A 27,451-nucleotide genomic window follows, 5' to 3' on the forward strand; every position below is an offset into this window, starting at 1 on the left:
CGCTTCCATTTGCATCCAAGAGGCATTTTTGGCTTAAAAAAAAAAAAAAAAGACGCTGGGCGCAAGCAAGGGCCTTGGCGCCCCGAGAAGGGCATTTTGGCGAGACTACAACATTAGTGTATGACTACACATCTGTAGGACATGTTGCATTCTACAATTTTGGAAAACAATGGCGCCAAAAGAAATGAGCTCCTGGAATTTTTTTTCTCATTTTTTATTAACTATAAATTGGTACATAAAAAAAAAAAAAAAAAAAGGATTTAAAATAAAATTACTTAAGATTTTCGAAGGCCACCATCTCACGACTATTACATCAGCTCACAAAATGGCTACCTCTAACAAGTGTAGGCGACACATACACTCTAGATCAGAGGTTCCCAAACGCAGTCCTCAAGGCAACCCAACAGCTCAGGTTTTAGAGATAACCATGGTTCGGCACACGTGGTTAAATCAAACTGACTGAGGTACTAATTAAGTCACCTGTGGTCAAGCATGGATATCCTTAAAACCTGGGCTGTGAGGGTGCCTTGAGGACAGAGTTTGGGAACCTCTGCTCTAGATATTAAATACACAAATACAAGGGGTCACAGTGTAAAGCAGGATGGGTTTCAGTCAGCAACAGCAGCATAAGCACCCACTTTATGCTAGGTACACACAAAAGACACTCACAACAGTATTGTAAACCAGTCCCTTTTATGTACAACATCGCATTGACCATTAGACATCAACTAAACTGCTAAAACCTCTGTAATACAGCAGAAACAACCCACTATATTTTCACCTGGCCGCCTGCAAAAGATACAGCTTCACCATACATAATTGAGTCTCTTTGCAAACATGTGCGTTGCAATTATGTGATAACGCCACTGTAGTTTGTCTATGTTAGGACACTCCATACCCGCCCACCACGGCTCAGGCCACAGGAGACGGGCATTGTATGGGGCTTATATCTGCTCATCACACACTGGGCCTGATTCAGACCCGATCGCAAGCGCTGAGCGCTCGCAACCGGGTCGATGGTGGCTCAGAGCACATCCGCACGACGTAGCCGGCTCCATCGTGCACATGCACGAGACCCGGATAGGGACGGGCAATCCATCGCTCTGGGTTTCGTACCAAAGGGGGCGTGCTGTCGATGTTGAGTGACAGCACACCCCCTTTGGCGGGCGGGGGAGTGGCTGCCCAAATGGAGGCGTCCCCATGTGAACGCCTCCATTTGGGGGCGGCCCCACTGACATCACGAGTGATGTCAGTGGGAGAGATATCGGCTCTGTTTGAGCCGAAATCTCTCTGGGGCTTGCGGCAACGAGACCCTACTACAAGGGTCTCGTCGCAAGCCCGATGGTCGCGATGGTCTTGACCATCGCGACCATCTTCCTGGCCGCTCGCTATAGCTGTGGGTGGTCACCCACAGCTATGCGAGCAGCCAGGAGGCCGTTCTAAAAAAAAATAAATAAAAATAGCCCGGCCCTGATTCAGAGCGAGCGCTCTGTCAGAGCGTCCGGCTCTGAATCAGGGCCACTGTTCTGGGCATGTGAAGAGTGAAATCACGCAAGTTACGCTACGCCAACTGACGTAGAGTTCACTTTCCAATTCCACCTTCTTGTAACTGGAGTAATCACAATTTAAGTACAATATAAAGTTGTTTAAATGTCCACAAGAAGGAATTTGTACAGGACAGGTTCAATTTAAAGTCACGGATATCCGGTACCTTATAATTCAATATCCTTAAAAGTTAAAGACTATAAAACTTAAATCACTTAAGATACAAATGGGTTATGGATACCTGCCTGGGAGCAACAGATTGATAAAATGATATCATTTGCTCTGGGTACAGTAGAGAAAACGAGTGGATCTTAATTTTGAATTATCTTATTACAGAAATGAGGATTGAGTGCACTTCACTGTGGACATTTACTTTGGCTCCCACACAGCATAATCCTTATTAAAAATGTTATGTCTAGTACCTTATCTAGAATGGTTTAAAAGTCCAATTTCCCTCCTCCAGTCTAAAGTAATACAGATCTGATACCTCAGACGGCTTTCAGGCTCCAAAATTCTGTTCCGCAGAACAATCTGTTTACTGTCATTAGTAGCGTGTGCTCTGTATGGGCACAAATACATCTACAGTAGAGACTCGCTACCATCACCCTAGGTACAAGGGGCCTCATTCTCAGTCACACAGTGTGCCGAAGTTCACGCAGTTACGCAATTATTTGCAACTGCGCATGCGTCAAAAATTCCTGAAGACCCCCACGGCGCATGCATTACATACAGTGTATGCAGAAAGGTGCAGTTGCGATCGGGGCAGACGGTATCAGAAAGGAGCCGGAAAAGTGACGGGCGTTCCAGGGCGCTGGGTTGTAGTGCTCGCAAAAAATTTAAAAAAATGGTCCGTTCGGTGGGCATATTATGGGAGTGTTGCGGCCATGTCAATGCAAGCAGCTGCGTTCACAGATGCACAGCCGCAGGCATAGGAATCCGCGATCAGACGTAGAATTGGCGCCTGCCATAGGGCTGGTGCAATTTTCTTGGAGGGCGTCTCAGCCCTTGAATATTAAGCCGTACACAAGGGAAGGCGCTTGTATGCCTTTTGCATAAAGCTTGCAAACGGGCGACCGTCAATACACGCTGCTGCGGTCGCTTTTGCGTGTGACTATCAATCGGCCCCAGGTATCAGAAACATGGCCATTACCTATGTAAACTTCTGAGACGCTAACATTCCTGACAGTGACTCATTCTATAAATGAAGAGGTGAGTGGACGGCGGCGAGTGGATGTAACAATGTTCTGAAATTTTTTTATATATATTTTTTTTAAATGGATGAAGATGATATGACCTAGGCATCATAGTAACAATGTTATATTAAATGTTGGCAGTCTCTTTACTGATATATTACGTGGATAAAAGTGCTATGTCCAATTCACGTCAAATGTCATTATCACTACACAAGAATGCAAACCTAAAGTTTAACTATTTAAGCACCTTCACCTGGCATCTGCAATATAAATATTTTGTTTGTGATAACAGGTGTGGTATATTGTGTCGACATTCATCATGTCGACATGGTGGTAACGTCAATATGCTTGGCACACATTACCGACTCTGATCAAATGTCGACATGATTAGGATGTTGACAGAACGTCCCTGGTGATCGAGTGGAGACTTACCTGTTACGACGGGTCCTGCAGCTCCAGCGGTGTCTTCCGGGGGATCCTGCAACACTTCTGGGGGTAAGTATAGCTAGCCCCTGACCCCAAAGCTGAGTACACACTTTACGACAGTGCGACCCAGTGATGTGATATAACGATACATCGCATAACCATTCACACTACACGATCAGGAATGCGTCGGCGGGATGTATCGTTACATGGTACATGTGGCAGTCGTGGTGTCGTCCCATCTTATGTGCAGCACAGCAGATGGAATGACTCAATTAATAACGGATCAAGCATACACACTATATGATGTGTACAAAATACCATTCCGATCCACGTCGGAACGATATATTGGACAATAGATTGTATAGTATGTACCCAGCATTACCCTCCCCTTAGTGCCTAAACCTAACCCCCCCCCCCCTACCGTAGCCTAACCCTTGACCTAGTGCCAAACCCTAGGCACCAACTGTAGTTGGATAGGGTCAGGCACTACCGGGGGGAGATTAGGTTTAGGCACCACCCCGGAAGGGTTAGGTTTTGGGTGCGGCACCACCCTTTAGGGTTAGGTGCCACCAAGGGGAGGTTAGGGTTATGGTGCGTACACAAGGGACGAATAAAATGATCGATAACTATAATCGATCATGTCGTTCATATCGTGCATTTTTTGGTCCCTTCTAATCAACCAACGACCTGCGATGCACGTATGGACAATAACAATATCATCCATCGCCCGTGCATGCAGGACAATCTGGTCGATATCGACCAGGTTGGCCGTCGCTGGTGGGTTGGTGGTGTGCTGGATGATCGATATCGATCATCCAGCAATCCGGGAAGGTGCAGGACGATCAGTCAGCAATATCGTTATGCACTATAAGGCACCACCGGTGGGAGGTTAGGGTTAGACACCACCAGTTGAAAGGGGGAGGATTCTCAGACAATTTACTGCAATAAAAAAGTTTTAAATAGTAAAACAATATTGGTATTTTACCGTGCTATTTCCTCCGTGAACAATCCTCACTGGCGAAACGCGTGTCGGCAAAACGGGTGCCCATGACTACGAAGTACGGGACAGCCCAACATCAAGTTTGTACTTCACTTTTATATGTTAGACCTATTTTCTATGTTAATCATGTATTGGATTACCCTCTAAGGGATGAGGAACCATTTTTCTGCCAAGGACCATTTTGCTATATGTAACATTATTCGCGGGCCTGGTGCAGGCCACGCCCCCTCCGTGTGATGCCACACAGGGGCTGGGCCACAATCGCTGGCAATTACAGCAATGCCCGGAGGGAGCTGTAAGGGCAGTGGTGTGACCGTCTGAGGCACCCTAAGGACGCTCCAGATGGCACTGCTGCATAGATTCTGGCTGCAGTGTGCCATTCTAGGCACCCTGCTAGCCAGATGAGGCTAGCAGAAAAGAGGGCCAGACCAAATGATTCCGGAGGCCTTATATGGCCCCCGGGCCTGAGGTTCCCCATCCCTTCTCTAAGCTATTGCCCGTTGTCAGGACGATATATAATAGTCAGATAGTTCGAATACACTATATTACTAAACCACTGCCATATAGGATATACATACCATAACCTCAGCAATTAACATTATGCACATGCACTATATCTTTGCGACTATACAGAGTCTATGCAATGTCTATTTTAAGTGTCTCTAGGTATTTGCACCTTTGTGATGAATAAGGAGCCAGCAGAGTTTGCACAGCACACAAAGGCTTTGTTAGCACAAAGCGAGAGAAGGCTGTATGATATGATATGATATATACGAGACAGGCCTGTCGTTTGAAATCTGTTTACAAGAAGCGTGCATGTTTTCTATGGTAGCAATGTGGGATTGCATGCTGAATTACCTGGACAAGAGGTGCTACCAATTTTGGAACGTTTAAAATATAATTTATGCTCGTTTTCTAATAGACACTGAGGTTTTAGATCAGTTCAAACTGCAGTTGTCCTTGAACAGATGTCACATGTTACAGGACTAACAAGTTGTTACAAAATCCTTCTAAACAAAATCACTGATCTATACCTCTATTAATTGGCAACTATCTCAGGGGAGTAACTCTCTCATTGGATGTCCGATGCTTTTTATTAAGACATCAAAAAGCAGAAATGAGGGTAAACTGCTCTCTATAAATCTCTCACTCCTCATAGATTGCCATAAGGTAAAGTGAGGAGCAGTAGAATTTAGTAGCAGCAGTCTTATGTACCCTGACTGTTCTCAGGGCCTGATTCAGAGCCGGACGCTATTTGCGCTCGCTCATTCTGAAAAAGGGGCCGGATATTTAAATAGAGCGCTCGCTCTTTGCGGTCTGTTGACGCCTCTATGTCTGAGCGAGCGAACGAAACATGCGCTCGCTATTTTGTAAAGACGCCCCCTGGCCGTTCGCATCCTACGTCATCTCCGCTATTTATTAGATTAATCGAGTACATCGAAAGGCGTGTGAACTGCTCGCAGTGCTTGTGGTTGGATTTTCCTACCGCAATCATGCGAACAGTTCAGGCTAAGAGACAACCAAGTGACGTGGTCGATGATGCTGCTTTGTTAATTATGCACACCCATTAAACGCCCGTTTTGACCGTTTGGCACGCCTGCGTTCGGATCTCCACTCCCGGTTTTCAAGCACCTTCCCCTGTTACCACCCACAAACGCCTCATCCTGTCACTCAAATTAGCAGGCACTCGCTATTTTGCGAACACACGATTTCCGACCGCACTGACTGGTTGGCGCATGACGACCCATACGCAAGCGCAGATGTGCGAACATCGCTCGGAGCGAACGAGCGGCTCTGAATCAGGCCCTCTGTGTACATTTTCCAATTTAAGTGACACACTAAAATCGTTCAATTATAGGGCAAATTATAAAACTTAATGTATTCAGAATTGTGCTATTAAAGCTATGCATACAAAATTGATTTAATTAAATACTTTGCCGCACTACTGAGGTTAAGGAGGCACTCATACCTCCTACCTCAAAGTATTTTCCTTTTAGGACAAACATTCAATTTCTTTGGATATACCGTATTGTTTAAGTATACATTGGTTTGTGGTGTAACAGAGAAGTAAGTATATTATTCACACATGCTCCCAACAACACAGTTCTTTCCCTCTAGTTTTTTTCTATCTTACCATCAGAAACAGATTTTTTTTTTTTTTTGTTTAGAGGAAGGGGGGGGGGGGGGGGTTGCTGATAACATTTTACATTGTATTAAGCTATTGGCCCACAATATAAAAAGGCTTTGGCGGCAATACAATTCTGTGGAATGTCTGAAGCTATGGGGGTGATGCAGCAAGGATTGCAATTACAAAGCTGCACACGGGGTCATCAACGCAACCATCGGTCGATGGTCCCGATGGTGGACAGCCCCGGCCGCCAGCAGAGTAAGCCTCAGCTTACTCGGGCTGGCCGGCTTGCGAGCCCAGGACACTGCATTGGTCGACTGGACTGGTCATTCCCGGAAAACGGGACGGACACGCCCCCATTTCCAGGAACGCCGGCTGACCCCGCACCGCCCCTTAAATGCCTCTGCCTGTCAATCAAGCAGAGACATTGAAGGGTCTGCATGCGACTACGCAGGACCTATTCTGCAAACACTTGCAGAATGGGTCCTGTACACGCGCATATTCCTGATAATCGGGAATCTGATAGCAGTGCACTGCTGAATCAGGACCTATGTGCGGTTGGAACGACGTTTCAATGTGATTACAGCAGCACAACAGTCCTTCAAAACTACCCCATCAATCAATTTCCTAAAGCCGCATACACACTAGACAATTGTTTTTTTGAACAATAACAAGAGATATGGTAAGAACTTACCTTTGTTATCTCTGTTTCTACGAAGTCCATAGGGTCCACAGGGTTGACCTTGGGGTATAGGTTGGGAACCAAATCCGGGCACCACGCAGTTAAAGCTTTTAGCTCCCAGGATGCACTTGGGTCCACTCTCCCCATAACCCCACCCCCAGCCAGAGGCACCTCAGTTTGTAAGTAGCCAAAGGCCGGAGGAGGAGAAAAAAAGAGAGAAAACTGGAACACTCGATAACCATACTCACAGAAATGGGAGACGGAAAACCGGTGACCAGTCACACAGCCCATTTGAAGCCAGGTGCGTCAGGGCGGGCGCCCTGTGGACCCTATGGACTTCGTAGAAACAGAGATAACAAAGGTAAGTTCTTACCATATCTCTTGTTTTCTACTTCAGGGTCCATAGGGGGTCCACAGGGTTGACCTTGGGGATGTCCCAAAGCAGTTCAACCAAGGGAGGGGACGCTCCTGTGCTGAGAGGAGAATCCGCCGCCAAAAAGGAAGCATCCTGAGAGGCAAAGGAAAACAATGCCTAGAACCTTAAAAAGGTGTAGACAGAAGACCAGGTGGCCACCTAGCAAGGCAAACCAGCCAAGGTGCCACCGCGAGCCACCCACGAGGGTTACATGGCCCGAGAAAAAAAAAACAAGCAGCAACAACAGAAAGCCCTACCCATGGGTAGGCCCCTGAAGAAGACATACGAGGCCGTCCAGCCAACATATGGCCATAGGCCGGCCATCCTTTCCTGTTAAAACCAGAAATCTCAGACCACCAATAAGGAGTCCGATTTCCGTCAGGAACTTGAATGGATCACATAAATCCACAGAGGCCGGACCACAGTCAATGAGGCCACACCAGCCGAGAGGACTGGGGACTGAATGGCCGCACCATAAGTTCCAGAATAATATGGAACCTGAAAATCACTAAGAAGAAACACAGGGTGAGAGCAACTCACACCCTAACAAGATGCCCTCCAGAAGAGGGAGCCACATGAGAACGCTCCCAATTCCGACACTCACCTGGTTGATATAAACTCCCTGATAGAAAGAGAGAAAGCCAAAGCAATAGACCATGTAATGGCTATTACAACCAGCGGTTCCATTAACTTTCCCCGGAGTTAACGAAGAACCACTACTAACTCCCAAGGAGACCCTAGGGAGGACAAATGGAGGCATAATCCAGAGAACACTCCAAAGGATGAACTGGATATCAGAGCGGAGCAATTCCATAACCTAATCATACTGACAGTGTAGAGATCTGCACTGTCAGGAAGGCCAGGCCGAGGGAGAAACCCAAGCCAGCCGGAAGGAATGCCAGAAAATCTGGAAATCCTGGACACCAGAGGATCGTATTGATAGGTATAATACCATAAGAATTATGGCTGCCACAGATTGTGGTAGGTCCCAGCAAAAGCTGATCCATGTGCTCCAATCATTCCAACGATGACAAAGCCATGGAAGCCGTAAGACCACTATAGGGACGTAGTCAAAGACAAACGACCCAGGTCCAAGGCAAACCCCAGGACCCTGAGACAACAGGTCTGGGTAGCGAAGCATCAGGAATGGAGTATCGATGGAGAGACTCCGAAAAACCAAGTACCCCTGACATCTGGGGCAATCAGGAGCCACCAGCAGGAAAGCATCTCTGTCTCTATTGAAACACTTCCCTCGAGGAAGAATGGAGACTGGAGAACACAGGTACGCAAATTGGAAGAACCCCTTCACCGACAAAGAGTCACTGAAGGTTGCTTCAGAATCCCCAGAGTTGGACTGTAACACCATAGTGTGATAGAGTCAGAAGGCCATGAGTGTCACCTCAGGAGGGCCCCCCCCCCCCTGCTCACCAGGAGATGAAACCTCTCTTGGGGAAGAGACTAGTCCCCGGGATGCACGTCGTAACGGCTGAGGACTCCCGCTTCCCAATGGAGAGCACCCGAAATGAACACTGTCGAGATGGTCGGGAGGAGACCCTCAGACAATTCCCGAATGTATGACATACCTGACATTGGCACCCAACGAACAGTATTGCTAAAAAGGAAGCCACTGTTCTGACCCTGTCGGACTGAACTTTTTCAGGTTCACCTGGAAACAAGGGCTATGCCAGAGTGAAGCCCAAGACAGGCTAAAGTTCCAACAAGTTAATTGACAGGGTGGAATCGACAGACATCCAATTGCACTGAAATGGATGCGAACCAGACACTGTCCTTAGCAAAGAATACCCTGGACGAGATGGCCATAGTCACCCGAAAAGGGACCGACTTGCCTCCGGGGAGAGCATCATCGTTTGAACAGTGATCCGACAGAAAAAACTCGTTCCATCTGTAGATAAGCCAATTATGGAAAGGCCTGGAATGGAACTGAGCCCATTCCACCCTTCCAAAGGCAGACACTGAATAGTGGACCATGCATCCCAGAGTGTAAAGACATATGGCGACTGCGCAGACATCCATGTACTCCTAATGGAAGAGTGGAGATGCCGTCTTAAGCCAGAAGAATTCTCAGATTTTGAGAATCCAGCAGGGCTCCTAGGTGAAGAATACCCAGAGAGGGATGCAGGGAGGACTTTTTTCCCCTTGATTAAACGTCTGCACCCTGAAGAACCCACAGTCAACCAGACCCGGCTGTAAAGTACCCCGGTGATCCTGCTAAGAGCAGGAGGCCATCCAGGTACAGGAGCATTGGGATATACTGAACAGAAGAACTGTCAGAAAATCCCAAATGCTGGTAAACCCCTGTGGGACTGAGATCAGTCCCAACAGGCAGAGCCCGAAAAATCGTAAGTGCTGTGATACAGCAAACCTCAGTCCATGCTGAGGTAAGGTCTCTGTAAGTACCCGTAGGCACGCGTCCTGTATATCCAGTGATACCATAAAGTCCCCGGGTTCCAAACATAGTATGATGGAGCATAGGGATTGCTTCCTGAACCCAGGTAGCTTTAGGAACTGGTTCGGGGAATTGAGACAGAGAATAGGCCAAAGAGGACCATTCAGCCACTGCACCAGAAAGAAAGCAGAACAACCAGTCCCTCGCTGAGAAAGTGGGGATGGCCCAATTAGCTCCGCTTACCGCAACAACTGTATAGCTTTCTGGATTTGTAAGGCCCTGTTCCGAATAAGGGCCTGCGTACCATCACATGGAAATAGGCCGCCTGAGCAAAGAGAGGGCGTACCCTCCTACCCACGTAGCCGCGGCAACTAGACACTAGTACCGGGCAAACTGAGAAATCGCCATCTCCCAGTGGTAGGCCTGTCTCGTCAGGCTGACGATATATCCGTTGGTTCAGAAGCAGGATCGGCTGGCAGTCCAGGCCTGCTCGGAACTGGATATGTCAGCCCTTGTAAAGGCCGACAGTCTATGAAAAAACAGACCTTTAGGCTGACCCAGAGGACAAAAAGACTTAATAGTCTGAGGCCCCGTAGTGAGCATAGCTGACGGCGGGAAATTTGTACTGCCACTGTCAAGGTCAGATATACCCTATAGATGGTATCTGCACCTCTGCATTCCCAGAGCGCAGCCATAGGGTATTACGGAGGATACCGTCGCAGCCGGAACTCTGAAAGTTTGGAGCTGGTATCCAATATAGGCATGTCCACCTATGACAACTGCATATATTACGTGAGCGACCAAATACACTTGAACCCCAGACGTGTTGGAGGGGAAAAACATTACAAATACATCAGCTCAGTATGCAATAGTATTACCCATCCTACCATGGCTATAGCATGGTTGGTTAACAACCCCTGAAAGCGAGTATACTGATTTCAGGCAGAGTTACCACCTACGGATCAGAAGAATCCGACCACGCAGGAATGGGATGCGTAGTAACGTCTGTAATCCGACGAGTAACACGCCCATCCACCCCAGGAGGGGCTCATGATGACCCTCAGGGAATTTGGGACAGGAGACCAAACACTGTTGTAATACCTCATATCTGGCAACAGCCAGAGTCCCGCCCTGCGATCCACCCGCTAGTCAGCAACAGGGACCCAGAATGCACGTAATACTGAGGGTGTATGATACAGGTGCAGGTCAACATTCACTCTAACCAGAATGGACCTGCTACCAGCCCGAAAGCAGGGATAATAATACTTGAGATAGGCTTCCCCCCCGTGTAAGAGGGAAAGAGCCCAAAACAGTATCCAGTTCACGGTAGAGCCAAGTGGGAAGTAACCACAGGGCGTCAACCACGCCAATTTGCGTTTCATAGAAAAACGACTTCCACCCAGGGTGGCTGTTGTGGTAATCCCTGCAAGGGGCATGACAGACTATTGTGGCACCAGGGGGAATTCATATACTCGAAAAAAACCCTGTAGGGAGCGGTAGTCTGTGTCACAGGGGAAGAGTGCAAGAAACTGCGAGATACCCTGAGATGAAAAGGGCAGTATGGTGAAGTAACCCCAAGTGAGGTACAACAATGGGGCCCGCCCGGCGATCCGCAATTAAGAGGATCCCGAGAAAACAAACAGCCCAAGGGGGTCGTGAAAGGGACCGGCACCCGATGACGCCACATACAGAACCCTTTAAGAGTTAAATCCTCCGCACTAACACCTGCAGCACATGGCTTGCAGGATAGTAAAAATGGGTGCAGTATAACGCTCTATCTCCTGGTCAGACATATCTGACCAAGCCTTGTGATCAAGCAGCGCTATACTGGTCCTGACTGAAACTAAAAATTAGCTGCAGGGACCCATTTTCAGCGTATGCAACACACAGTTCCACTCAAAATATGGCAACGTGCAGCACGCAACAGTATGTGACAAACCTCACAAATATTAACAAGTATATAAATGTGAGGTCTCAGAACCACCCCAAGTACAGCTGTATTAGGGCAGATAAGGAAAGGGATAGATATACACTGACAGGTGAGAGAATAAAGTACAGTCAGCACTAGCATAAGTCACATACAATGCAGATATACACATATATACATAAACATGTCATATAATATACTGCACTATTACACTGCATGCAACTTACCCAGATTCAGTGTCTGGGAAGGCTACAGCGCTGTGTACACTGACCTAATGGTGAGGTACGCAGGGGGACTGGACTCACTGCCATCCTGAGAGATTTCTGCTGCACCACAGAGATAAAATGGCCGCTGGAGACCTCAGAGGAAGCGTGGCCCGCGGAGGAAGCAGCTCAGCGACGCCAGACTATGGATACTGAAAGGCGCGCTGAGCTGAGGGGAGGAGCCGCTGTAACAGGGAAGGCTGCCTCCCCTGGCCGGCTATTAACCCCCGGGACGCCGGCTCCCTGCACCGAACACTAAGTCCCTGGTGGTCTAGTGGACACACGGGGTATGGGGGGCCCGCCGCCACTGCCGGCGCCTCCGGTCTGTCCCCAGAGACCGGAGGCACAGGACTGCATTTCAAATGCGCGAATCACCGCAAGCGGTGACCCGCGCCTTACCTGCTCCCCGTGAATCCGGCAGCAGTCCTGGGCGCCCGCAGAGTCCGGCTAGTACAGACTCTGGGGTCCCGCTGAGATCCCCAGATCTGTACTGGCGTCTCAGCGCCAGCGGGGTGACGGAGCGACAGCTTAGACGTCCTATGGACAGTCTGACGCTGCCGCTCTGAAGAATCCAAAGGAAAAATAAAAAACTCTGTCCTTTAGAAAAAAATAAAGCTTAGGGGCTGCTAATCAGCTCCCCACTGCACTAAACGGTGACCCGACTCCGGCCGGGCACAACTTAAACTGAGGTGCCTCTGGCTGGGGGTGGGGTTATGGGGAGAGTGGACCCAAGTGCATCCTGGGAGCTAAAAGCTTTAACTGCGTGGTGCCCGGATTTGGTTCCCAACCTATACCCCAAGGTCAACCCTGTGGACCCCCTATGGACCCTGAAGTAGAAATGGACGATAACGATATCGTTCAACGATGTATCGTTTAGTGTGTATGCAGTGAACAACCAACGATGCGCGCTCCAGCGGGTTGTTAACAATGTTTGCTGTCGTGCAAACATACAGACCAATCCAACAATATCATCAGAAAGTGCCTGTTCAGAGATGTAGCAGGATGACGTTCGTTCAGTGTGTACACCCAATATCTGTCAGCACATCATCTAGTGTGCATGCCCCTTAACACCCCCATAAGGTTGAGTAAGAAAATATATAGATGAGCTACCGTATGTACAGGTGATGTGTGCACCGCACATCGGGTGATGACGCATGATGTAGCATCACATAAAATTGAATCAGCCAGTTTGAGTTCTATTAGATAAAAAGAGCTATATAAAAATAATTATTAATATTACACAAACCTTCAGAAGTTATGGAACGCTAGCATATAAAATCTGACCACTGACATCTATTTGTACAACCAGAAGCTTTACAGTGCTAAACCCCGTTGATGTCAGAGTCACACCAATATTACACATTACATTGCCATAGTTAGACTTTCACCACGCTCAAATCAACCATTCATTTAATCATAGTTTCATATACTTCTGGAACATCTGGGAGACTCACATTTCTAAGAGGCTCTCCTGGACTTTCGAGCAGACGCACTGAGAGGAAGGTGGGGCAGGCGCAGTTTATCCAGGTCCCAGCCTGTCTGGAAGCCGGCACCGCTTGCAGGCGGAGCAACAGCCCTGCCATGTGCACGCCGCCATCGCACATTCTCCACGGGACACTGTAAGCAGAACTGGCTGTGGCCACGCCCCTCTCCTTAACTTAATTTCTGTTGGCCAAAATTGTCTTCCCCCACACAAATGGCTCATAATAAAATATCTAGAGCCCAAAGCAGAGGGAACCATGGCGCCATCTGCAGAGACAGGCCTCGACAAATCCCATATTGGTTCCTGATTTTATTTAACCTTTGTGGTATTTCTACCAGTTGGTACAGTGTGTACAAGTGAACAAGTCAATGCAACAAAAAAAGCAAAGATCTGTATGTGGGGGGACAATTAATAATTTACCTGCTCAAGAACATCCAGCTTTAACTCGAGTTTGCTAAGTACAACATCTCCACCCCAAAGGGACAGCTGCAGGTCCGAAGGCTTCAAATTCTTGATGTATCGGTTCACATAGCTCATTAAAATCGGAGTCACGTAAGACTCCAACATTGTTGGATTACGCCAGGGCTCTTCTTCTTAATCTGTGCTTCAGGAAACAAAACAAATGGGAGTGCTGCAAAGCCTGCAATGATGCACAATACAAGAAGACATCAGCTGATGGGCCCTGGTAAATGACAGCATATGTATAATGCTAATTAATTATAATCAATTTTTCTGGAAGAGAATTATACAGAAATGCAAAAATAATATGTAAACAAGAAGCACCGCTAGTCAAATACACCCAGAACTATTGACGCTTCAACACTGTCCCACAAGTGTTAATAAGGAATTACTTTATATAGATATTATTCATGCATAAAGATGTCCAAATCTGGTTTCACAAGGTGAAAGCATTACCCCACAGACGTAAACTAGACTAACAGTCTTAATTACACCATGGGTCACATAGTAAAGTAAATCATGTAATATAATTGTCGCTGCAATTCATAGTAATACATCTGCTGGAGGCTGGTTACATAACCATAGTTTTATATACTGTATAATTAAACCACAAGTGAAATCTAACTCGCAAAGAGACAGCAGAGATAAACTAGGAGGGGCTTATGCAGAGTTTACGATGTGGATATTCGCCCATATGCAGTCTCGTATGAATCCTACGCTTGTTTTCATAGCCGTCATCGTCATCAGTGTGCACTGGCACCAGCTCTACCCTTGGTGCAAGAAGTCTCTGCATCCGCACAACTCTGCAGTCCCATAAACTTACAGAACACATGCGTAGTGTTCATTCTAGCACCCCGCACCCATCACAAACCGTGCAGTTCCCCTTTGCTGCCTGGGGTGTCGCTCTCGGCTCTGGTTCTTCTAGCACACTGTAGTCTGTATCTCAAAGGTTTGTTGGATCAGCTGAGTGTGCTAGAAGCACCAGAGGATACACACATCAGGTAGTTAATAGGAACTGCACGGGTTGTGGCAGTTGCAGTGTGCTAGAATGAACACTACATGTGTACGACCCATTACACCCTGTTACGGCCATTCTACCGCAGGCGGAGAGACATCCGAGCTGAGCCCGGCTCTTGAATCGCCCATAGACGTGGATGCTCGGCTACTGCACACGGTGCAATTCAAAGTTGGTAAGATGTGTTGTACGATTGCCCTTGAAATTCTCCATATGATGTGGTCAAACGGTGTCCGATTGATAGTTACGATCATAGGATAAGATGCACAGAAGTGTTTCACATTGTACTCAAAAGATCGTAGATCTCTCTGCAAAACCATCTGATCTGCGCTCCAGCTAGAGGACGACAGGGACGCGCATCATGGTCGCAGAACACACAAAAGACACCTATTTTCATACGATTGGTCTGTACAACCTGTTGAAAAACTGTCCATATCAGGTAAAAATATCGTACCCTGTATGGGGACCTTTACAAAGAAAAATCACAGAGGTTGTCATTCATGCTTTAGGCTGCCTGACACTAGAGGAGTCACACAACCCATTCCTCTGTTATCTCCTATTTATTTATGGATTAACCTGCACTATTTGATTTATGCGGCCTTTTACACTGAGATGGATTCCTTTAGTCCAAATTATATGTATGTGTGTGTGCATACACTATACATTTACTAATATAATACAAACTCTACCCAATGAGGTATTTCTGCCTGTGGAAAGTTACAGTCTGACCATGATCTATAGAAAAGCCCATGAGTAAAGGACTTGCATTGCTTCTTATGTTTGTACTCTCCGATTTGCAATGATGAGCATTAAATACAGTATTATGGTCAGCACTGTGCCCTGAGATACATGTGCACAAGCTGCAGCTCCCCAGCATTACAGCTCCTCTCCCTGCACAGCTGCAGAGTGACAGCTTGTCCTACTACGTACCCCCCCCCCCCGGTGACCATATGTTTAGGGATCACACACCGCCCCTGCCCTAGGTTACATACCTTCCTCCCCACCGAGGTGAGCAACAGCGACCTGTCAGACGGACACTTACACCCCCTACTGCCAGCGGGTGCCGGTTCCTCCTCCTCCACTCTGCCTGTCTGCCACCCAACGTGTGGGATTCTCGCCCTACTTCCGGGTGTGTGTGGAGAAGGGCGGATGTGACGTCATGTAAACAGACAGTGCTGCTGGCGGATCATGGTTCCGGGTCACATGACTTGTGTGTTTGTCTGTGGTTGCTGCTATTTCCAAGTTGGAGAAAGGACCTCTGTGTTTATCTGTCATTCACAATCACTCACCACTGTCCGTGGGAGAGGAGCAGAAGTTACAGAGTAGAGCACTGTGTGTTATGAGGCCAGGTGGGAGATATGTAAATTTATAAATATATATATATATATATATATATACACACACACACACACACAGATAGAGAGGGAGATTCTATATGAAGTTCTAGTTACTTTAGTGCAGTGGCTCGCAAACTCTGTCCTCAGGACCCCAAACAGTTCCTGTTTTCCAGGTCACCCAGCAGGTGCACAGGTGAATGCATTACTCACTGACACATTTTAAAAGATTCACAGGTGGAGATGATTATTTCACTTGTGATTCTGTGAGGAGACCTGGAAAACATGCACTGTTTGGGGTTCTGAGGGCCAAGTTGCAGAGCCTGTGCTTTAGTACATGCATTGTTAGAAATAATTGCTAGAAATTGTGCACTTTTACAGGTTGATCTCTGCATTCCACTTACTAAAATGCACAGCAGATTTATCATCTCAGTATTTGCATTTTATAGTCTTCCCTTTCATGGATTTGATGTTTTCCTTATGACAGCAGTCCTGTGGGGAATTTCAGCATACTGCACACCCCACCAACATGATCCCTTCCATTACGTACAAAATACTCTGCTCCTGGACTTCCTTATTAAATTATGATTGTAGCCACCTGTGTTGAACTCCCTTCTCATCAATTAAGTAGTTCAACACAGGTGTCTGCAATCATACATTAGGTGGGATGTCCAGGAGCAGAGCGTTTTGTAACTGGTGGAAGGGGTCATGTTGGAGGGTAGGATACTGAGGAGCTGATTCAGACCCGCTCGCTAGGATGTGATCGCTCGTAGCTGGCTGATATTTGCAATCTGCGCATGCATCGCATTGCGTGTGCGCGACCATCTGCGAAACATCGGGAAGCGTTCGCTCGCCCAGCATAGACAGCCCAGTTGAATGAGTGACAGGAGAGGCCGTTTGTGGGTGGTCACTAGAAACGGGAGAGAGGAGGTAGAAGGCAGGCGTGCCTGAGTGTTTCAACGCTGTTTCAGAGGCGTGCATAATTAACAGCGTCATTGTACATGTCACCTGGTTGTATTTCACATTGAAGTGATCATAGTGCTTGCGGGAAGCTATTGTCAACTTCAAGCGCTTCGAGCACATCTGATGGTGCTCGATGTACCAATGTTTTCATGCACTTCCAGGAGATGTCGTGCGCAAGAGAGCGTCTTAAGAGTGGCTAGTGGGCGTCTGCATACAAAAAGTGATCGCACGCCAAGACATAGTGGACGTGCTAATGCCATACGATCGCCTGCCTTGCTGGGCGTCCGTTAGATTTGCATACGCTGGGGGCGAGCAAATGCATCTAGCGAGCGGGTCTGAATGAGCTCCTGAGCTCAGAGATGGAATTTCAGCATATTCTTTCAGAGTTGAACGTAAACGTGAGTTGCTTCATTTTTTTCAGCCACAACTGGCTGTTCTTTTTTAGTGCACATGCATTTTGTAAGGAGCTGCGGAACCCTTGTGGCGCCATAGAAATAAAGGATAATGATGGATAACTATTTCCAGGCAACATGCACTTGCGACTTCTTAAGACAGGAGGGCTGGATTGGAAGTTGGCAGGGGGCGTGCTGACGTGGCCAAAGTACAGTAAGGGTGTGTTGACCAAAGATGGCCAGGAAAAAAGTTGCATATGGGTTTGTTGGGAGGGACTTGACTTGTGGGTACTAAAAGCCTGGTGCAAGTTGCAAAATTATGAGGATGGCAATGGGCTGCGTCTGATTGGTCGAATACATCTTAAGTCACACCCGTTAATGCAAAATAAGTTAAAGTGCTGAAATTGATATAAAAGCAAGATTACATTGTATTAAACACTGGTTTTACAAAAATAAAGTATGTTTCCACTCTGTTTGGGGAAGGGAAGGATGCCCATATCTTTTGAGTGCATTTTATAAATATATACTGTATATGTGTATGAATTTGCGTCTTGTTCGATGAGAATCTCGCATGCTCCAAATTGTGTTTCCGTGAAGCCACACCTCCTGCATATTACTGGCTCCCGTTACTTGCATGGGGAGGGAGTTGCATTTGATAACTATGCAGATTTGGTCACTTTTTCGCATCTGTGACCTGTTTGTCGAGGAGCGCCTGCATCCATCACTTGTCCAGTTGAGCCGGCGGTTACTAGGAGGCCTGAACTGTGGCATGCGAACGCTGTTTGACGCGTTTTTCTTCCCCAGTGTTCCATGTAAGTGGACGCACCTTCTGAGACGCTACACTCTGAGAGCAGCAATAGAGCCTAGGTGTGCACCACAAGTCCTCTATACCACCACCGCTATTATAGAGGGGTATAGCGTGAATAGAACTATACTTGGAAGACTCTGAGCTATGCTGAATGATGTAGATCTTGACAAAAGATTTTGGGCAGCTTTTACCTCAAAAATCAATCTTCTACAGTGAAAGTCACAGGCAAGATATCATTGGAGGTGTGGACTGGTAAAAGACCCAACATCAGTCATTTACGTGTGTTTGGGAGTAGTGCTCATGGACCTAAAGAGAGAAGACACAAACTTGATCCTAAATCCATCAAGTGCATCATGCTAGGACACTGTAAGCAGAGCGAAGGTTACCATCTATGGGACCTCAACAACAAAAAGCTCATACTATCAAGGAAGGTTGTGTTTTATGAGACTACTTCAGCTAATGTCATCCAGAGTATTGTACAGACACAGAGACTTGTGATGCTAGATATGCTGGCAGCTGATAGTGTGTCAGAGACTGAGGGTCTCATTCAGACCCGCGAGCGAGCGCAGGACGCTCGCAAGCGGGTCGATGGTACCCAAATGTGCATGCGCACGACGGAGGGAGCTCCGTCGTGCACATGCGCGCGAGACCCAGCGAGCGACGGGGTAGCCATCTCTCGGGGTCTCGCACCAAAGGGGGCGTGCTGTTGATGGTGAGTGACAGCATGCCCCCTTTGGTGGGCGTGGCTGCCAGACGGAGGCGTTCCCATGGGAACGCCTACCGTTTGGGTCCGGCCCCACTGACATCACTAGTGATGTCAGTGAGAGTGATTTTGGCTCTGATAGAGCCAAAATCACTCCAGGGCTTGCGGCAGCGAGACCCTACCGCAGGGTCTCGTCGCAAGCCCGATGGTCGCGATGGTCTTAGGTAGGAGGGCCCTGATTCAGAGCGAGCACTCTGGTCAGAGCGTCCGGCTCTGACTCAGGCCCTCAGATACTAATGCAGATAACAATTAGAGTAACAGGAGTTCCATGAGGAGCAATAAAGGGAAACCTCGAACAAAGTATAGTGACTTGTTTGCAATGTACCTCAGATACTTCATTATCCAAAAGCAATTTGCAATTGGCAAGAGTGCAATCTACAATAAGTCCTGAAGTTCAAATCAAGTGTCTAGGAAGCGTGAAAGCATCAAGGGTTGTGTATCCAATTGCAGAAGGAGAAGATGGAGAAATACTTGCAGTTGCCTTACTTTCTGTTGGGGCTAAGTGTGATTTGAACATTTCTATTTCAGAGAAGTCCATCAACATTTCTGCAAAGCATCACTTTGTCAGGGAGCTGATGGAGGATGCTTTAGTGTATTTCATGTCTCCAGTGAAAAGTGTTTCCGACATGTTGACAACAGTTTTGATTTGTCATATCCTGAATGTTTCTTTACAGGATTGTGGATTGGAACATATTTGAATGTTGATATTCTTTCTTGCTGAATTATGTTTGTTTGCATAGCCCTCCATGTTTCTCATTGCAGGTGAGACATCAAAATGTGCGATGCTCATGTTGGGTCGTGTGATGAGAGGCAGTCTTGAGGGTGGGTGTTGGATGAGGAGCGCACTGTACTACTAGCATCCATCACTTGCAAAGTAGCATGAGCTGGCGGCACCTAGTACCCGCACTGGCACCTAGTACCCACCTGAACTCTGGCATGCCCTACTGCTCATGCACGCCCTGGTGCATCTTTCCTCCCCAGCGTTCCATGTATGTGGACTCAACGTCTGAAACTCCACACACTTGGAGCCGCAATAGAGCCTAGTGTGTACCACAAGTACCCTATACCACCACCGCTATTATAGAGGGTTATAGCGCCACTATATACCGGGGCATTTACCATCCAAACACCTGGCGCACAACAACACCCAGCGATACCCAAAGGCTCCATTGTGCACCAGTATCAGTATTGTACCTGTTCATCTCTGTGTCTCTATGCCACCTGTTGTTCCCCCTGGTTAAATAAACCTTAGACCTAGTTAAGCTGTACCACATGTGGACTAACCGCCATCAGCACCCACCTTCTGCGCAATACACTTAATATCTAATACACCAGGATCCAGTGTACTACATTTCATCTGTATAGCTACAGATTAACAACCATTGTTCTTCCCACGCTCACTCAGCTAAATCCTGCCAATAGGTCGGGCCCGGAGTGCTTCCCCTCTTGAAATTCTGGAAAACTCTACGTATTAGAAAAGTGTGCAGTTATCATTTTGTTTATATGTATCTTCATGTCCACAGATAAAAAAAAAAAAATCTGTTTCATTTTTTTCTTGGCCGGAGACATTTTTAGCGTTTGCAATTTAATGAGCCTGAGCTTATTAAGTAGTTAATGCTAAAAAAAACAAAACATAAAATTACTGAGGTATCAATTAATTCAGTCCAAATTAATTTGGTAATTTAGTATAAAAAAATAATAAGAGAAAAGCCCTATGTTTCAGGGTAAATTTATCATGTTGCCAGTTATTTTTTTTATTTTTCATTTTATTTTTAGAAATTAAATTATTTTTTTCCTCTGGTTTCCTCCTGAAAGGTATTGTCTCTAATGCTGCGTACACACGCAGCAAATTTTTTTTTGGATGACAGAATGATATCGTTATCGTTCAGACGTTCAAAATATCGTTCAGTTTTTGCACCAAAACGAAGAGGGACGGTGAGCGGCGTTGAGCAACATCGTTCAGTGTTTGTGCTCAGTGTCGTTAACAACTCTGAGCACACCCCTGCCGGGGACACGCGGGAAGATGTCGCTCATGGAGCAAATTGTCCCTTGTGTATGCACCTTTAGGGTTATTTTTACTATAGATCGTTTTAAAATTGGTCAACATCGATGTTGTGTTTCTAGGGCTAAATAACACATTTACTAACAGACCATTTATTTTATAATTTTTTTCCATATTTGTAAATGTGTGATTTAACCTCAGAAACACAACATCAATGTTGATCGATTCTCCTCGATTTTAAATCGGACAAAATCGCCCTTTAGTAAATATACCCCTACAAGTGTATTTTGACTTTCCTGTCTTAAGAGCTGCACTGCTCTTGTATATAAGGTGGCCTAGGGTTGATGAGGCGGAACCAGAAAATCAATGTAATTAACCACCTTTAAATGGCAGTGTAGAGGAGTTGCAGGAAAGCCCAATTTTTAGCCACACCTATGACAGAAATGTAGAAGCCCGTGTATACACAGCAGCCCCTGAGCCCAGGTTGGGGTGAAGGTGCTCCCGTTCTGAAAACATTTATCTAGCTGTTAGCACAGCTTTAATAACCAAAGAGCGTTTCTCCCACACAGCGCCACAGGTGTCACGGTGATAATCCGGATATTGGAGAGGGCTGAATAAATATAGAAACAAAGGGCCTGATTCAGACCCACTCGCGAGCGGCTGTCCGCTCGCAAGTGGGTCGATGTTATGGACTGAGCATGCGCACGATGGAGGGAGCTCCGTCGTGCGCATGCGCCAGACGCGACGAGCGAAGGAAAGTCCTTCGCTCGTTGTGTCCGATCAAAGGGGGCGTGCTGTCAATGTTGATTGACAGCACGCCCCCTTTGGTGGGCGTGCCGGGGGCGTGCCTCCCTGACGGGGGCGTTCCCACGGGAACGCCTGCCGTCAGAAGCCGGCCCACTGACATCACTAGTGATGTCAGTGGGAGTGATTTTGGCTCTGATAGAGCCAAAATCACTCCGGAGCTTGCGGTTGAAAACCTCAACCGCAGGCTCCGGCTCGCAAATTCGATGGTCGCGATGGTCTCGACCATCGCGACCATCACAATGCACGCTCGTATAGCCTGTGGGTGGTGACCCACAGCTATACGAGCGTCCAGGAGGACGCTCCATGAAAATGGAGGCCGGCCCTCATTCAGAGCGTGCGCTCTGCTCAGAGCGTACGGCTCTGAATGAGGGCCAAAGACTTTTTGCCAATAGACCAGTGTTGGCTAACCTTGACACTCCAGCTGTTATGGAACTACATAACCCAGCATGCACTGCTACAGTTTTGCTATTAGGGCATGCTAAAACTGTGGCAGGGCATGCTGGGATATATAGTTCCACAACAGCTGGAGTGTCAAGGTTAGCCAACACTGCAATAGACCAAGTTGTGTTATAATAATAAGTATTACATGAACAATGTATTGTTTGAAAGTGCAAAACTTTGACTTATTAATTCATCATTGCCGTAAAATACACGAGCTGTTGGAAGCATTCTGTGTTTATCCAGCACACTCCAATTTCCGTACTGCACTAATATTATTCTTTATTTATTTTTCTCTTTATTTTATTTTCATTGTGTTTTCTAATAATTATAAATACATGCTATGATGTTTAATACAAGCTATATTGTAACAATATTATGTGAATGAGTAATATAGACCCCTTGCCATATTTCACGCTTTCTCTCCCTGAGGCTGAGGTGGGAGCAAAACAAAAAAGAGCCAGTAACTTTGCACCTTGGTAAAACCATGTTGCACTGCAGGTGGGGCAGATTAATAATGTGCAGAGAGGTGTAGATTTGGGAGTGGCTTGTCTAAATTGCTGTGTAATGATAAAGCTGACCAACATTTGTGAGCAGCCAGTATTGACGATACATAGGGGCGGATTAAAGGGGGGGAGACAGGGGTGGTCGTCCCTGGGCCCCCACACATCAAAACCCCCACACCCACTAGGGGTTAAAGTGGGCTGGAACGGGAGACGGAACCAGTACCGCCTCCTCCGGCCCACCTAACCCAGGCGCCGAAGAGATTTAGTTAACACCTGAGCTTCCGGCTCCTGCAGTACACTGTGGGAGAGACATCCTGACATCTCTCCCATAGTTCTGAGGAGCGGCCAGCCGGACGGACGTGGGAGTGGGCCCCTATGGTAAGTATAGTGGGTTTTTTTTTGTTTTTTTTTACAGTATAAGCGACTACATCTGGGGGCATTGCTACTGGGGGAACTACATCTGGGGGCATTGCTACTGGGGCAATACATCTGGGGGCATTGCTACTGGGGCAACTACAACTGCGGGCACTACATCTGGGGGCATTGCTACTGGGGCACTACATCTGGGGGCATTGCTACTGTGGGCACTACATCTGGGGGCATTGCTACTGGGGCCACTACTACTGCGGGCACTACATCTGGGGCCACTACTACTGCGGGCACTACATCTGGGGGCACTACATCTGGGGGCACTGCTACAGGGGTCACTTCATATGGGGGCATTGCTACTGGGGCCACTACTACTGCGGGCAATACATCTGGGGGCACTACATCTGGGGGTATTGCTACTGGGGCCACTACTACTGCGGGCACTACATCTGGGGGCATTGCTACTGGAGGCACTACATCTGGGGGCATTGCTATTGGGGCCACTACTACTGCGAGAACTACATGTGGGGGCATTGCTACTGGGGCCACTACTACTGCGGGCACTACATCTGGGGGCATTGCTACTGGGGGCACTACATCTGGGGCATTGCTACTGGGGCCACTACTACTGCGGGCACTACATCTGGGGGCATTGCTACAGGGGCACTACATCTGGGGCATTGCTACTGGGGCCACTATTACTGCGGGCACTACATCTGGGGGCATTGCTACTGGGGGCACTACATCTGGGGGCATTGCTACTGGGGCACTACATCTGGGGGCATTGCTACTGGGGCACTACATCTGGGGGCACTGCTACAGGGGTCACTTCATCTGGGGGCATTGCTACTGGGGCCACTACTACTGCGGGCACTACATCTGGGGGCATTGCTACTGGGGGCATTGCTACTGGGGGCACTACTACTGTGGGCATTACATCTGGAGGCATTGCTACTGGGGGCACTACATCTGGGGGCATTGCTACTGGGGGCACTACATCTGGGGGCATTGCTACTGGGGGCACTACATCTTGGGCCACTACTACTGCGGGCACTACATCTGGGGGCATTGCTATTGGGGCCACTACTCCTGCCAGAACTAAATCTTGGGGCATTGCTACTGGGGGCACTACATCTGCGGCATTGCTACTGGGGCCACTACTACTGCGGGCACTACATCTGGGGGCATTGCTACAGGGGGCACTACATCTGGGGGCATTGCTGCTGGGGCCACTACTACTGCAGGCACTACATCTGGGGGCATTGCTACTGGGGCACTACATCTGGGGGCACTGCTACAGGGGTCACTTCATCTGGGGGCATTGCTACTGGGGCCACTACTACTGGGGGCACTACATCTGGGGGCATTGCTACTGGGGGCACTACATCTGGGGGCATTGCTACTGGGGGCACTACATCTGGGGGCATTGCTACTGGGGCCACTACTACTGTGGGCACTACATCTGGGGGCATTACATCTGGAGGCATTGCTACTGGGGGCACTACATCTGGGGGCATTGCTACTGGGGCACTACATCTGGGGGCATTGCTACTGGGGGCACTACTACTGCGGGCACTACATCTGGGGGCATTGCTACTGGGGGCACTACATCTGGGGGCATTGCTACTGGGGGCACTACATCTGGGAGCATTGCTACTGGGGCCACTACTACTGTGGGCACTACATCTGGGGACATTACATCTGGAGGCATTGCTACTGGGGGCACTACTTCTGCGGGCACTACATCTGGGGGCATTGCTACTGGGGGCACTACTACTGCGGGCACTACATCTGGGGGCATTGCTACTGGGGGCACTACATCTGGTGGCATTGCTACTGGGGGCACTACATCTGGGGGCATTGCTACTGGGGCCACTACTACTGTGGGCACTACATCTGGGGGCATTACATCTGGAGGCATTGCTACTGGGGGCACTACATCTGGGGGCATTGCTACTGGGGCACTACATCTGGGGGCATTGCTACTGGGGGCACTACATCTGCGGGCATTGCTACTGGGGCACTACATCTGGGGGCACTGCTACAGGGGTCACTTCATCTGGGGGCATTGCTACTGCGGGCACTACATCTGGGGGCATTGCTACTGGGGCCACTACTACTGTGGGCACTACATCTGGGGGCATTACATCTGGAGGCATTGCTACTGGGGGCACTACATCTGGGGGCATTGCTACTGGGGCACTACATCTGGGGGCATTGCTACTGGGGGCACTACATCTGCGGGCATTGCTACTGGGGGCACTACATCTGGGGGCACTGCTACAGGGGTCACTTCATCTGGGGGCATTGCTACTGCGGGCACTACATCTGGGGGCATTGCTACTGGGGCCACTACTACTGTGGGCACTACATCTGGGGGCATTACATCTGGAGGCATTGCTACTGGGGGCACTACATCTGGGGGCATTGCTACTGGGGCACTACATCTGGGGGCATTGCTACTGGGGGCACTACATCTGAGGGCATTGCTACTGGGGGCACTACATCTTGGGTCACTACTACTGTGGGCACTACATCTGGGGGCATTGCTACTGGGGGCACTACATCTGGGGGCACTGCTACAGGGGTCACTTCATATGGGGGCATTGCTACTGGGGCCACTACTACTGCGGGCACTACATCTGGGGGCATTGCTACTAGGGCACTACATCTGGGGGCATTGCTACTGGGGCCACTACTACTGCGGGCACTACATCTGGGGGCATTGCTGTTGGGGCCACTACTCCTGCCAGAACTAAATCTTGGGGCATTGCTACTGGGGGCACTACATCTGGGGCATTGCTACTGGGGCCACTACTACTGCGGGCACTACATCTGGGGGCATTGCTACTGGGGGCACTACATCTGGGGGCATTGCTACTGGGGGCATTGCTACTGGGGGCACTACATCTGGGGGCATTGCTACTGGGGCCACTACTACTGTGGGCACTACATCTGGGGGCATTACATCTGGAGGCATTGCTACTGGGGGCACTACATCTGGGGGCATTGCTACTGGGGCACTACATCTGGGGGCATTGCTACTGGGGGCACTACTACTGCGGGCACTACATCTGGGGGCATTGCTACTGGGGGCACTACATCTGGGGGCATTGCTACTGGGGGCACTACATCTGGGGGCATTGCTACTGGGGCCACTACTACTGTGGGCACTACATCTGGGGACATTACATCTGGAGGCATTGCTACTGGGGGCACTACTTCTGCGGGCACTACATCAGGGGGCATTGCTACTGGGGGCACTACTACTGCGGGCACTACATCTGGGGGCATTGCTACTGGGGGCACTACATCTGGGGGCATTGCTACTGGGGGCACTACATCTGGGGGCATTGCTACTGGGGCCACTACTACTGTGGGCACTACATCTGGGGGCATTACATCTGGAGGCATTGCTACTGGGGGCACTACATCTGGGGGCATTGCTACTGGGGCACTACATCTGGGGGCATTGCTACTGGGGGCACTACATCTGCGGGCATTGCTACTGGGGCACTACATCTGGGGGCACTGCTACAGGGGTCACTTCATCTGGGGGCATTGCTACTGCGGGCACTACATCTGGGGGCATTGCTACTGGGGCCACTACTTCTGTGGGCACTACATCTGGGGGCATTGCTACTGGGGGCACTACATCTGGGGGCATTGCTACTGGGGCACTACATCTGGGGGCATTGCTACTGGGGGCACTACATCTGAGGGCATTGCTACTGGGGCACTACATCTTGGGTCACTACTACTGCGGGCACTACATCTGGGGGCATTGCTACTGGGGGCACTACATCTGGGGGCACTGCTACAGGGGTCACTTCATATGGGGGCATTGCTACTGGGGCCACTACTACTGCGGGCACTACATCTGGGGGCATTGCTACTGGGGCACTACATCTGGGGGCATTGCTACTGGGGCCACTACTACTGCGGGCACTACATCTGGGGGCATTGCTGTTGGGGCCACTACTCCTGCCAGAACTAAATCTTGGGGCATTGCTACTGGGGGCACTACATCTGGGGCATTGCTACTGGGGCCACTACTACTGCGGGCACTACATCTGGGGGCATTGCTACTGGGGGCACTACATCTGGGGGCATTGCTACTGGGGCC

At 48.7% G+C, this 27,451-nt stretch overlaps 1 protein-coding gene and 1 long non-coding RNA gene across 8 annotated transcripts in view; one reads left to right on the forward strand and one right to left on the reverse strand.

The window, feature by feature from the left end:
* Positions 1-16,445, reverse strand: part of VPS13B (vacuolar protein sorting 13 homolog B) — a 1,086,122-nt gene extending 1,069,677 nt beyond the window's left edge. For 2 of the 6 annotated variants that reach the window (XR_015869381.1, XM_088442689.1), the window contains exons 1-2: positions 15,936-16,065; positions 13,890-14,109 (exon numbers count right to left, since the gene is read on the reverse strand). Coding sequence is in view for 5 of the 6 variants with exons in the window: in XM_088442689.1 (XP_088298815.1) it covers positions 13,890-14,036 (147 nt within the window). In the remaining variant the exon portion in view is untranslated. Of the gene's footprint in view, positions 1-13,889; positions 14,110-15,935; positions 16,066-16,394 lie in introns of those variants that run through there. The other 4 variants (XM_088442693.1, XM_088442694.1, XM_088442692.1 and 1 more) reach the window with 4 other exon arrangements.
* LOC148510651 (uncharacterized) overlaps positions 16,170-27,451 on the forward strand; it is a 108,489-nt gene continuing 97,207 nt past the window's right edge. Inside the window, exon 1 of one of the 2 annotated variants that reach the window (XR_015869382.1) lies at positions 16,170-16,292. This is a non-coding gene — a long non-coding RNA (uncharacterized LOC148510651). Of the gene's footprint in view, positions 16,293-23,262; positions 23,335-27,451 lie in introns of those variants that run through there. The other variant, XR_015869383.1, reaches the window with a different exon arrangement.

This window comes from Taudactylus pleione, unplaced genomic scaffold (genome assembly GCF_031769625.1).
Source record: "Taudactylus pleione unplaced genomic scaffold, aTauple2 ptg000314l, whole genome shotgun sequence".
In the NCBI taxonomy this organism is placed as follows: Eukaryota; Metazoa; Chordata; class Amphibia; order Anura; family Myobatrachidae; genus Taudactylus; species Taudactylus pleione.